The sequence below is a fragment of the Taudactylus pleione genome, unplaced genomic scaffold (assembly GCF_031769625.1).
Source record: "Taudactylus pleione unplaced genomic scaffold, aTauple2 ptg000377l, whole genome shotgun sequence".
NCBI lineage: Eukaryota > Metazoa > Chordata > Amphibia > Anura > Myobatrachidae > Taudactylus > Taudactylus pleione.
The window spans coordinates 6,085,909-6,099,409 of record NW_028284778.1 but is presented as its reverse complement, the minus strand read 5'-3'; the positions used below and the strand labels follow the sequence as shown (position 1 = coordinate 6,099,409).

Here is a 13,501-nt window from a genome sequence, read left to right as displayed (position 1 = left end):
GAACCCTATGGACTTCGTAGAAATAGAGATAACAAGGGTAAGTTCTTACCATATCTCATATTTTAATTTTTACTACTATTGCACTTTATTTATATACACTCTTGGAAATCACATTGCTTTGAATTCTATATGCACTAGCACTTTATAGCAAACTAGTCGCCTACCTGTCAATCACTTTATTTTGTCAATTTTATGGTAACTAAACACTTTTGCTCACGTTATTGACTTAAGGCTGACACCCATTATTCTTTGGGCAAGAGTTGCTTAAAAACGTATGGTATAGGATTGATTTACTGAGCTCAATCATCGTGTAATTTGGCGCCGTATCCACATATTTTTTCAACTTCCAGTTTGCGTGCCTGTTTCCTCCAGTCTCCCTTCTTCCTCGAGTTCTTCGGAAGTTCAAACAAGATGGAGGCACGGTCCTGCTGGTGGCTCCAGCTTGGCCCAGACATCATTGGTACTCAGATCTTCGGAGTCTCTCCATCGACACTCTGTTCCTGCTGCCTCAATATCTGGACCTGTTGTCTCAGGGTCCTTGCCTTTACCCGGACCTGGGTCGTCTGCTTTGACGGCGTGGCTCTTGAGACATCCATCTTAAGGTCCAAGGGATTCTCTAGCTCGGTTATTGGCACTATGCTTCGAGCACGTAAACTTGCCTCACCCAAGATCTACCACAGGGTGTGGCATACATACTTTCAGTGGTGCCGCTCAAGGGATTACGACCCTCAGGTTTTTCATATTTCCAGAGTATTAACATTCCTAAAAACTGGTTTGGACCTCGCCCTACGCCTGGCCTCGTTGAAGGTGCATGTCCCTGCACTGTCTGTGTGGTTCCAACGAAGGATAGCTCCGCTCCCGGATATCCACACCTTTTTCCAGGGTGTTCTCCGGATTCAATCTCCCTTTTTCCCTCCGGTGGCTCCTTGGGATTTGGCGGTAGTTCTTCGGGCCTTCCAGGGTCCTCCATTTGAACCACTGGATTCAGTGGAAATGAAGTGGTTAACGGCTAAGACTTTGTTTCTTTTGGCAATTGCATCTGCCCGAAGGGTGTCAGAATTGGGGGCACTTTCCTTTCGTCCTCCTTTTCTGATATTTCACCAGGATAGGGCTGTGCTTCGCACTCGCCCTGAGTTTCTTCCTAAGGTGGTTTCTAATTTCCACATTAATCAGGATAGTACCGGCCTTTCAGTCACCTGACCTCTCGGCGGGTGAGGTCTCCTTGGATGTGGTCCGTGCTCTCAGGATTTATGTGGACCGGATCAGTTCCCTTCGGAAATCTGATTCCTTATTTGTACTCTTTGGATTTCACAAGAAGGGATGGCCAGCCAACAAACAAACATTGGCTTGATGGCTTTGTATGACTATCTCAGAGGCTTACACACAGCACGGCCTTCCTGTTCCGGCTTCTGTTAAAGCTCATTCTACTCTGTCTGTAGGCCCCTCGTGGGCAGCTCGCTGTGGTGCCTCGGCTATTCAGCTTTGTAAGGCAGCCACGTGGTCTTTCATCCAGACCTTTCTGAGGTTCTATGCGTTTGACACCTTCTCCTCTCAGGATGCTTCTTTTGGGCATCGGATTCTCCTCTCCCCACCCTTAAAAGGACTGCTTTGGGACATCCCCATTGTCTCCCTGTGGAGCCTATGGACCCTGAAAAAGAAAATGAGAGTTTTGGTAAGAACTTACCTTTGTTAACGCTCTTTCTTCGAAGTCCATAGGGTCCACAGGGCACCCGCCCTGACGCATCTGGCTTCATATGGGCTCTCGTACTTGTCACCGGTTTTCCGTCTCCTTCTCTGTGAGTGTGATTCTCGGGTGTTCTAGTCTTCCTTCTCTCTTTTCCTCCGATGACCTTTGGCTACTTACGAACTGAGGTGCCACTGGCTCGGGGGCGGGGTATAGAGGAGGATGGTTCCAGTGCATCATGGGAGCAAAGCTTTTTTAACTGCGTGGTGCGCGCTAGTTTTAGTTTTTGGTTCATATTTTTATGTTTTGTATCAATTGGTGTCACGTATGTCTTTACTTACAGTTTAGTTTTGCTGATGGTTATTTTTGTGCCTTCACCGCTCTCGTTTTTACTCTGGGCCCACTGTTTTATTGGTCCCCCCATTTTTCTAATTTTTCTCTTGCCTGGCTTGTTCTGGTTTAAGGTAATGTTTGGCGAAACTGACCTGCAACAGTCTTTGTTATATTTGTTTTACTTATTTGGAATTCTGGCCTTTACTGTTTTCTGGTTGAGTGAGCGTTCTGTTGGTCTTACTCCATGCCCTCCCCTAACACAGTGTACACCATGTTTGGGGATATCGTTATCTCCATTACCTTGCAGTTCATTTCATTAGCATTCTGTTGTTGCAGTTTCCTACGCTTGGGCTCTATTCTTTCAGTCAGTAGCTTTATACCCCTCTTCCTGTGTGCTCATTTAGAGTAATCACTCCCCACCTTTCTGGTGCCCACTGACCCTCTCTTACCCTACTTCTCTTACCCTATCTCTTCCAGCCACTGTTGTACATTCTTTTCTGTCTCTGGTGTTTTTTTTTCTTTTTACTTTTCCTTCTGTCCTTGTACCCATTCACCTAGATGTCCGTTAAACGTGTCTATTAATGCTAAGGCCTTAATACCTTTTAGAAAAGGTCTTTGTTATGTGCTACCATAACAATATTGGGTGGTGATTTTGTTTTTGTTCAAGAGAACCATTTTAAAAGTAGTGGCTTCCCCTCCCTGTCCTCCTGCAAGTTTCATGTCGGTAGAGTATGCCTCCCAGATGTCTAAAAAGAATGGAGGAGCTATTAAGATTTGCAATACAGTAACATTTTCAACATTTTTATTCCAAAATTCATATTGAAGTGAGAGATCTCATCCTGTTCGGTAAGATTGCTCAGCAAGCCATCACTTTAGCAAATACCTACATCTTTAATACTCGACAAACTCTCCTTTTAATGTTTTTTTGTATGGAATTAAGTAAATTGCAGAAGGGTCTTCTATTGGTAGAAAGCGAGTTTAATAAGATTCTCTCAGCAGACCTGAATGAAACTTATCCTAAAGGGTCCTTTTTGCCCCTGTCGAGCACTCAATCCCTTCTGAAGCACATGGCCAGTTCTGGTCTGTTTGATTCTACGTAGGCAGTCCATCCCAATACTAGAATTTATACTTTATTTTACTATCCTCTCTCAGATTGATAAATTCCCAGAATTATATGTTACCAGACTGTAGTCAATTGTTCTGGTTCCTCTCCCGGGCTCATGTGAAGCATTGAGCCAGAGACGCTCCGTGAGTAAAATCCCTTGTTTGGGGCTCTGTTCATTAAGCTAAAAGTGGGTCCTTATTATCCAAACAGGTGCTATCCCGATCTCCTTTTTTCCTGTAACATTTGCGGGCCAGGACTGTTCAATTACATGATTTACTTATTTCATCAAGTGCTGGATTTCCTTCCCTGTCACAGTTATAAATCCGTGTGTAGCCATTTTTTACACTTGGGACATTGCCACTTTATTATCTTTATTGGATATTTCTATGGTACACATCATTAGTGTCAATATATTAGCCTCCACAGATTAGGCATTTTAAGGTTCATTATTGTCATTGTATAGTGTTATATGTATGTATTTGTGTCTTTTTTTAATAAAATTATGTGTGATCAATATTGACCAATCGATTGAGATTTAATGACCGACACACCAGCGCAGTATTTTTCTTTTAATTTTCCTGTGTTTTAGAGGTTTGGCATTCCTCTTTTACTGCTGCAGGGTGTCTCCAATTTAACAGATCCACACAGTTCCAGTAATTTTATCGCTATCATTAATTATGCCTCATTCCGCAAACGGCAACAGATGTTTTTCTTTTCCCTATCTGAGCAATTTCAGCAGCTTGTGCAATCCCAGCAGTGCCCCCATTCCCTGAAGGTTTATAAGCAACTTCTGGTGATCACAGGTGACATTCATACAATCGGTTATATGAAAAGAGTGACAAAGACACAATGTTGATAGACTGAAAGCTAAGCAGGTATTCCGCGCTGTTGTGACACACAGGGATAGATGACTTTGTCTTTTCTATATTATCCCTATATAACCTTCAGTCTCCTCCATTGCTCACTCCAGCCTTCTCATCACTACTACAAACTTATTTGAAGAAGTGTAAAAAAGACCGTTCTTCCATCCTTACCCTTAGCAAAGTTTTCAGAGGAAATAATTGTGGCTCTCAAATCCCAGGAGTCATCTCAGGCCCCTGATGGTTTCTCCATGCACTAAACTAAAACGTTCTTCTCCGATTTGGTTCCTCGCCTAACACCGTTATTTAAAACTCTTCTACATAGTGAGCGTTTCCATGATGACACTACCAAGTCCAATATTATTGTTATTCCCAATCCCTGTAAGAACCCAACTCTTTGTGCCGGTTGTAGGCTCCTTTCTCTGCTAAATATGGACATAAAACTTTTTGCTAGCGTCCTAGCTAATAGGCTTAATTACTATATGACCTATTTATTTGATCTATATTAGGGAGGCTTTGTGCCCATGACCCAGGCATTAAGACAACACAAGGCGTACTGTGGATTTGATATGTTATGTAAATCACCTGAAATTGACTTTGGTGGTTTTGGTGCTGTGCACCAAGATAACATATAATATACTCTATTGGGCCTTTATGCTCAGTATGTCATATACTTATGGTATCTGTGGTGAGTTTGAGTTCCTTACAAGCATCATATCATGCACCTATGGCCTCTGAGTTAACCAATGGCATTAGTTTGTCAGTAGTTTGCTAGAGAAATGGTTCTAGAGGGGGCTGACTTCTATCTCCATTGTTATATAACTTATGCAGTAAACTATGGCTGCCAGGATTTGAGTGAATTTGGATAGTAAAGGGATCAGTTTTGGCTCTTCCCAATATGTGCACTCCCTTCTGTCACTTTCACATTGTCAATATTAAATAGGTTGAACAAATAGCTAAATCTGTCCACATTCCCCTCACCATCTACCCATGGCTCTGGATTGGAGTTACAAAGATTTCTGCACATCATGGGGAAGTTTGCCCAACTTCATTTATCAATTTCCAGGATAAATGTCACCTCCCTCATCTCTCTATTTTTCTTACATTCAGATTAAGGGATTTATCCATCTCACTAACTCATTTGCTCTATGTGCTAATATAATATGTAGAGTGGGAGATAGATATCTGAAGACCTATTGGTCTAGGATAGCTTATATATTATTTCAATTGTGAGCTAATTCTATCTCGATATCCGCCCTCTACATATTCTATAAAAGGAAACACACCAAGTATAGTTTTGAACAATTTATTAAAGGATAAGATTTATGGAGCAAAGTCATCCAAGTCTTGAAATCACATTATATCATTCTGCAAACACTAATATTCTCTCGCACTACTGTATTACCAAGCTTTCTCTGATCTTTCAATTAAAAAGTGTTTTAATATACAAATGAGTTATTTTAATGTGTCTTTTCTGGATGTGGTCAGAATCCTGACCGCTGGGATTACGGCAATCATAATGATGACACCGGAATCCCGACACTTATCAAAATACAGGTGCCGGCATGCCGACCGCTGGGATCCTGAAGGTAAGTACTGGGATCCCCGAGAATGTTCCTTCCATCAGGTTACATTCGTCAAACCATGTGATATGACTGAGCAGGTCCTGCATTACTTGCAGTGTGACTGGCCATAGAGTCTATTCCACTAGAGCTGCTGGGGTTCTCCTGTGTAGACATGATCCTGCCAACTACACCACACATGATTGTTAAATCAGAAGAAGGGATCCTTTATAGGTATTCCCTCTAGATTGGTACCCTCTGAGTCACTTAGGATGAGTTGTCTTAAAAGAAGGATAGAGAAGGTCAATTCAGTCTCTCGATTATGCCTATCAACAGTGAATCACCTACACCCCACCCGCAAATGGAAAATCCCTCACCTGGTGGAGGGGCTACTCTTCACTGGCACTTTTGGCCTCAGACCACAGTTTTTGCCTATATATGCTTGTGCTCCAGGTGGAAAACTAACATTACACTGTGAGGTCCCACTGCACTCAGAAAAGAAAGTGGAGAAGAAAGCAAATTCAGGTTGTGGATATTCACAACAGCCAACTTTGTGACGCACACATTGCTCTATAATCCTAAACTAGTGTGCCACCCAACAAGGTGTCTAATTAGCAACACTGAATGCTAACTCACAGCAGTCCTAGTGTGCAAATAATAACCAGGACCTAACACTGGATGTAGTGCACTAACACAACCTTCTAATAGATAAGAGTTAATATTATCAATGTTATGCAGTTGAGAACAGAAAAACAGCAACACATCAGAGGACAAGGATAGCAAAAGCAAGCACAACCTAAAGAAATTACAGCCACCTTTGTGTGTGCCACTGGCCTAGCTCCCAATTTAGTGCATTCCATTGGCCTTGCAGTCATACTCCCTGGTGGTCTAGGGCAGTGATTCCCAACCTCGGTCCTCAAGGCACACCAACAGTCCTGGTTTTAGCGATATCCATGCTTAAGCACAGATGGTTAAATCAAAATAACTGAGGTACTAATTAAGCACGTGTGCTCAAGTATGGCTATCCTTAAAACCTGGACTGTTCGTGTGCCTTGAGGATCGTGGTTGGGAACCCCTGATCTTAGGGGGTTATAGATAGGTAGAGAGATCCCAAGGACACCTACCTGGTCTAGATGGAGAAACTGGTCTAGTGGGGAGCAATGTATTGCTCTCTTGCTTCCCACCACTGTGGAAGCCTGTGGTTCTCAGCTTCTTGACTTTCACTGCCAGTGGCTGTCCTCAATTCTTAGCTACTGCTCAGTCTTCACACAATCTTGCTTGATCTCACTCTCTTCTGGCCTCTTGTGTGCCGTCAGAACTTTTCCTCCCACTAGCTCTTCTTTCTTGAAGTGCTGCTGCTGGACTGAGCTCTTTCCACAATCACGGCTCACCATGGCTGCTCTGGATTAGTTTTTTACAGACCGTGCCAACTATTCCAAAGTGTGGATGCCATGTTTGAAATAAAAGGCACTGATTGGTTGAGTTTGATTCCCTGCTTTTAAGCTTGCCATTGCACCACAAAGGACACAAATTGCATGCCTCATACAATGATAATTTCTTCAGATCCAATATCTGCATGAGGGATGATTAGGAGATGAACACCTCCATCTTCTCGGCTACCCGGCCGCTCTGTTGGGGACTCTGCCACACTCAAAAAAACTCCCCATTTTTTTCTTCTCCAGTATTATGTTTATGAATATGAAAGGTAGCACATCCAAGGTATTCTGCATAAGGTTGTATTAAGCACAAACCTATGTGAATAGGGGTGAGATCTAAAATGTATTAATGATGCCTTTGCTGTGGGATACTTGGTTACTTATTTTATTTCTACCAGATGGATGCAATACAAGGAAAACCTTGAACGGACATCTCATATGGTCTTCAGATTTTAAATTAGAAGATAACATCACACAAGGATCTCCAGAAGAAAACCGCTTTACTCTAAATAGACATCCAGCACTTCACAGTGCAGCTATATCATCTGATTCCTCTATTCTCGTGGAATGTTCTCGTTGTAACTCACATACTGCTGCTCATAGTACAGATCATAGTGGTGATACAATTGTGTCCTCTTCTGAATGTGGGGAATGTTTTACACAAAAATTAGCTCTTGTTAGACATGGGAGAAGTCACACAGAGAAGCCATTTCCATGCTCTGAGTGTGGGAAATGTTTTACACATAAATGTCATCTTGTTTTACATGAGAGAAGTCACACAGGTGAGAAACCATTTTCATGTACTGTGTGCGGGAAATGTTTTACACAGAAATCATCTCTTGTTAGACATCAGCGACATCATACAGGCGAGACTCCATTTACGTGTTCGGAGTGTGGGAAAGGTTTTACACAGAAATCATATCTTACTGTACATGAGAGAAGTCACACAGGTGAGAAACCATTTCCATGTTCTGAGTGTGTAAAATGTTTTGCACGGAAATCACATCTTGTTAGACATCAGAGATGTCATAGAAGAGAGAAACCATTTCTGTGTTCTGCGTGTGAGAAATGTTTTACAAAGGAATCTGATCTTGTTAGACATGAGAAACGTCACAAGGTTGAGAAACCATTTCCATGTTCTCAATGTGGGAAATGTTTTACACGTAAATCAGATCTTGCTATACATGAGAAACGTCACACAGGTGAGAAACCATTTCCATGCTCTGAGTGTGGGAAATGTTTTACACGTAAAGCAGATCTTGTTATGCATGAGAGAAGTCATACAGGAGAGAAACCGTTTCCATGTTCTGAATGTGGAATATATTTTACACGGAAATCACATCTTGTAAGACATCAAAAATGTCACAGAGGAGAGAAACCATTTCCATGTTCTACATGTGGGAAATGTTTTAGACTTAAATCACATTTTGTTAGACATCAAAGACATCACACAGGTGAGGAACCACTTACATGTTCTGAGTGTGGGAAATATTTTACACGGAAATCACATCTTGTAAGACATCAAAAATGTCATAGAGGAGAAAAACCATTTATATGTTCTACATGTGGGAAATGTTTTAGACTTAAATCAGAACTTGCTAGACATCAAAAAAGTCATATAGGTGATAACCAGTTTGTCACGGCTACAGACACTTGAGACTCCTGGGAAGAGTCAGGCTTACTAGGTAGTATGAACTGAGGTGGTTTTAGGAATGACCTTTTCATGAAATATCACTAGCACAAAATAAAAGTAAATAGAATTTAGTCAAGAACAAAAACTGTATGGCAAAGTTCCACATTAAATCTCAATAACACTAAGTTCATAACATGCACTAACAGGTGCAGGGGTATGCCCCTGTGAGAAACAAATTTCGAAGTACACACTGAACTGGTGTGGGGCGAAACCCCGAGTCCGACACAAGGCTAGGGCCTCAGGATAGAATGGAGGTCAATAACAGGGTTGAGCCCTGTAGCGTGATGGAGGTCCGGAACAGGGCTGAGCCCTGAGACCTAATGAAATTCCCGAACAGAGTTGAGCCCTGAGATGTGATGAGGGTCCGGAACTGGGTCGAGCCCTGAGACGTGATGAGGGTCCGGAACTGGGTTGAGCCCTGAGACGTGATGAGGGTCTGGAACAGTGTTGAGCCCTGAGACGTGATGAGGGTCCGGAACGGGGTTGAGCCCTGAGACGTGATGAGGGTTCGGAACGGTGTTGAGCCCTGCGATGTGACGAAGGTCCGGAGCAGGTTTGAGCCCTGCGATGTGACGAAGGTCCGGAGCAGGGTTGAACCCTGCGTTGTGACGAAGGTCCGGAGCAGGATTGAGCCCTGCGATGTGACGAAGGTCCGGAGCAGGGTTGAGCCCTGCGGCGTAATGAAAGTCCGGAGCAGGGTTGAGCCCTGCGATGTGATGAAGGTCCGGAGCAGGGTTGAGCCCTGCAGCGTAATGGGGTTCCGGTAAAGATAGACTGTAACGGTGCAGTTGACATCTGTAGAAGAAAAAACCCCAGTGTCCGTATGAGTCTATAATAACAAGTAAACCAAATAGTGTAGTGTAGAATGGAGTAGTAGTAATAGAGCAGGATAATAACGGAAAGACAATGGCAATGCTGAGCTCTGTAGTGCAGCTGATAACCTGTATCAGAACTTGAACCGGAACACGAGCAGGAATGTAGCAAGGTCCACAGCATACACCAGGCACAGCGGGGATCTGGCAGGAGTCCAAGGAAGACCTAAAAGTAATGTTGCACAGACAATGAGACATAGTAACAGGCTTTATACTAGAGGTCTGTGATCCATAGGAAGTTCAGAACATGTGACCCAAATAGAATCAGGTTTGGCATAATAAGCTATCAAGGAATCCAACCACCTTACAACACCTAAGAAACAGATGATCACTTTAATTCTCTGTACACTGGATGTGATGAACGCCAGCAACCAGGATAGATCATCCAACGACCACAATGGAACTTCGGCAAGTGTAGTTTATCTTTATGTACTGAAATAGTCAAAGTCCTGACACAGTTATTATAAGACATCAGAAAGTCATAGTGGAATTTTCCTGAGTTGGTAGACATGAAAAAGGGTTGTAATACTATTTTACATATAAGAAAATTATTACCATTATTTGTTTCTATATCCTATTTTTCCTGAAAGGATTCAAGACACTTTGCATATTTGTATAAGGTGAAGCAGCCATCTTGGTTGTGTGCAGTTGCTATTCTAAGTAATCTGTCACATCGGTCCATGCCCTATTGGAGCTTACAATACAAACATCTGTTTTCCCATTTAAAAATCCAATGGATGATTCTGTCCTGTAGGTGTCCTAATGGAAATGACCATTAAGTAATGCTAATAGATTGCCGTGACTTCATATAATATAGCCATGACACAATCAGAGTATAGTGCTGCTAAAAGTTATCATCACTGAGTAATTCCTCCAGCACCCAACAGACATACATCCCAAACTCTATGGTCATGCGTTACTTAGCCGAGCTGCGTGCAAAGACGCAGCATCGGATAATCTGTGATCCCATCAGCTGGCTGAGTGACTCATGGGGTCGCCGCAGATTCAACAGAGGTCAGGAAATCTCTGTCAGCCGACAGAGATCCTGTCCTCTTCCCTCCCCACTATAGGCGGTGACACGCCTCAGTTTCAGAAACAGAGGCCATCGCAGCCCCCAAACAGCAGCACACTGTCAATCACTGACAGTCTGCTGGCGAACACGCAGGACCCTGTACTGCACATGCGCAGTACGGGTCCGGCACCTGTGAAGATTCCCGACCATCAGAATCTGCGTTTAGCTGTGCACTGCTGAATAAGACCCTATGTGTCCATGTCTAATTGTGCTGTAATGTACTCGGACTATGCACAAGCAGTATATATACATACGTATCTTATCTAAGGCGTCAATCCGCGAGGGTGTCAGTTACCATGGTGTCCAAACGCTGGCAACTGCACCTAATCTGGCACTCCTTGCGGCTGGCTCCAAGCCTGTATGCGCACAATTTTGGGGCTGCAATCACTTGTGCGAGTTCAGGCTGCCATAAAGTGCAGCTATTGCCGCGATCACTCGCACCCGCAAGTCTGAATAAGACACACAGAATATAAACAGGTCACATATACTGCACATATTTAGCTCAGCATATGACAATGATACAGAAATGATTTTCTCTTTGGTCTCCTCAATGGGCTTAAACAGGTCCCTTCATGGTGCTACATATAACTCCGGGCTCATGATCTTTACCCATCATGGTACATGTCTTCCCTGTGATAAGTATAAAGGTATTACAGCATACACTCACTGACGTTATGACAAGAATTGCTGATGTGTGATTATACCATGTGTCATGTAAGTATTGTACAGTGATGGCAGACATTGTGTGACTGACCCAATATCAGAATGGTGTGGCCATCCAGGAAGAACGCAAAATAAAAAACTCAATCCTCATCTGCCAGGGGTCCCAATCAACCTCCCAATAGAGCCTTAAAGTCTGCAGCCCACCACTACCATATTCATGCAACCACAAGGGTACAGTTGGGATATGCGCTGCGGGGGAGGGGGATTTCAGCAGTGTTCGGACAAGAGATAAAAAAGGTACTGCCTATACACTGCGCACAGAGAGCATGACGGTACTGCAGATATCTATACCTTGTACTATTGGGAAGTTGACAATCTAATCTAGGATGAGCAAGATATATTAGAGGTCTATCTAGAATAATTGGCCCACATCCACTACCTCATGAGCTAACCAAAGAGCCTTCCTCCAAACTGGAAACCGTTATTACCCCACAAGGGTTAGCAGGGGTCAGTCCCAGGACTACACAGAAGTACCTATACCTGGGTTGAAGTTTAACTCATGTATCATCCACTGCCCCCTGGCACATGTTGTGCAGCAGCCATCTCCATACCACACTGGAGGGACCTGTACTCTATATTATTTGGCAATGTTTGCATACAAATGCCTATGATCATCATGTAACACCAAAGTAAAGCAGTACATTCCTCTGAGATACTAGAGTCTGTACACATATACTCACCGCATTCTGATTTGTCAGGCTCTATGTTACAAGCACCAGGATTATAGGAAGGTGCATCTTCATTTCTGACCCCTATCATCTGATCTGTGCTAAATGTACTTATGTGTCAGTGACCTTACTGTTTGCTCTGACAAACCTCTGTAACCTTAGTAGTCGCTGTTGAGTAACCATGCTGCTTCCAGGATACCACATGCGGTTCCCATGCTTGGCTGCATATACAGGCCTACAGTAACTTAGCAAGATGTCTGCCAGAGGCAACTCACAGGCCTTACACTGGCATATACACCCATTCATTACGGCTGATCCCACCTGGAATGGTTTTTGCAAACGGGAAGATGAAAAGACTCTAAAACACAGAGATATACCCAAAACCACAATAGGTGTTTTATTGACCAACTTAAATTTGAAGAGAGAAACAATGACTGAGCAACCATCTTAACTACAGCAGTGACTGCGACCAATCTGCAAGTGTCCATAATCCATGAAGGAGCTTAGAGACATCAATAGTATACACCTACAGTGGCCATTGTCTATGGAAGCATTAGGAACCTATTCTACTCTGGCCCCTCAGCAGAGTCTACACATACATTACTACAAGACCCCATCTTATAGCCAATCACCTAGTACTGTAGACATGGCTCCCGATGCATGTGGTCATGCAGGTAACAGAGTGCTCATATAAACAGACCCCTATTCTATTCTGTTACCTCACCAGAGACTACACATACATTGGCTATAAGATGGCATCTTGTAGTAATCACCTAGTATTGTAGACATGGCTCCCGATGCATGTGTTATGCAGGTAACAGAGTCCTCATATAAACAGGCCCTAATTCACAACACAATTCAATGTGATAATTTACAGACACCTGGAGGCTGTACAGAATAATATCTGCTTATATATGTTATTGTTAGTGATTACATTGCTAGAAGTCACACCTCTGGGTTTCTTTGTGGTATATTTAATTATTCACAAACCATTGAAGACACTTCCCAGCCACTTTATATTATGAGTGGGACAAGAGTGTGTGGGGTAACGTGGCGAGCAGCTCCGGCCTCAGATTGGTGAATGCAGCACCTGGCGCCATCACAATCCTATACACCTGTGACGTTTACCTTCTCTATTTTCTGAGACAGAAATAAAATATGAAAGAAAACTGCTAAACAAAATATTAACACACCCTAAACTGATGTTATATTATTACTGTGATATTCTATGTATTTTACTGAGAATATTTTATTTTGTTACCAAATGTAAATCTGAGATTGTAATTTCTTTTTTTTATGGTGTTTCAATAAAAAAATAAATTTGAAAAAAAAAAACCTAAACCAGACTTTCCCTTATGAGGTGGTTTTGTCTCATTACATTCTGATCCTTTCCTGTAGTGTTACCACAGACCATCACACAGGCTGCCCCCTTCTGGAACACGGTATTGGGGGCCCCAGATGGCAACAAGACCCCTGACCAAGGTTACAATCTA

The 13,501-nt window shown here is 42.9% G+C and overlaps 1 protein-coding gene across 1 annotated transcript in view; it reads left to right on the top strand.

The window, feature by feature from the left end:
• Positions 1–13,220, top strand: part of LOC148508089 (uncharacterized) — a 29,943-nt gene extending 16,723 nt beyond the window's left edge. Inside the window, exon 4 of the mRNA XM_088445233.1 lies at positions 7,379–13,220. Within this exon, the coding sequence (XP_088301359.1) occupies positions 7,379–8,637 (1,259 nt within the window). The 3' untranslated portion in view covers positions 8,638–13,220. The remainder of the gene's footprint in view (positions 1–7,378) is intronic.
• The last annotated feature ends 281 nt before the right edge of the window (positions 13,221–13,501 follow it).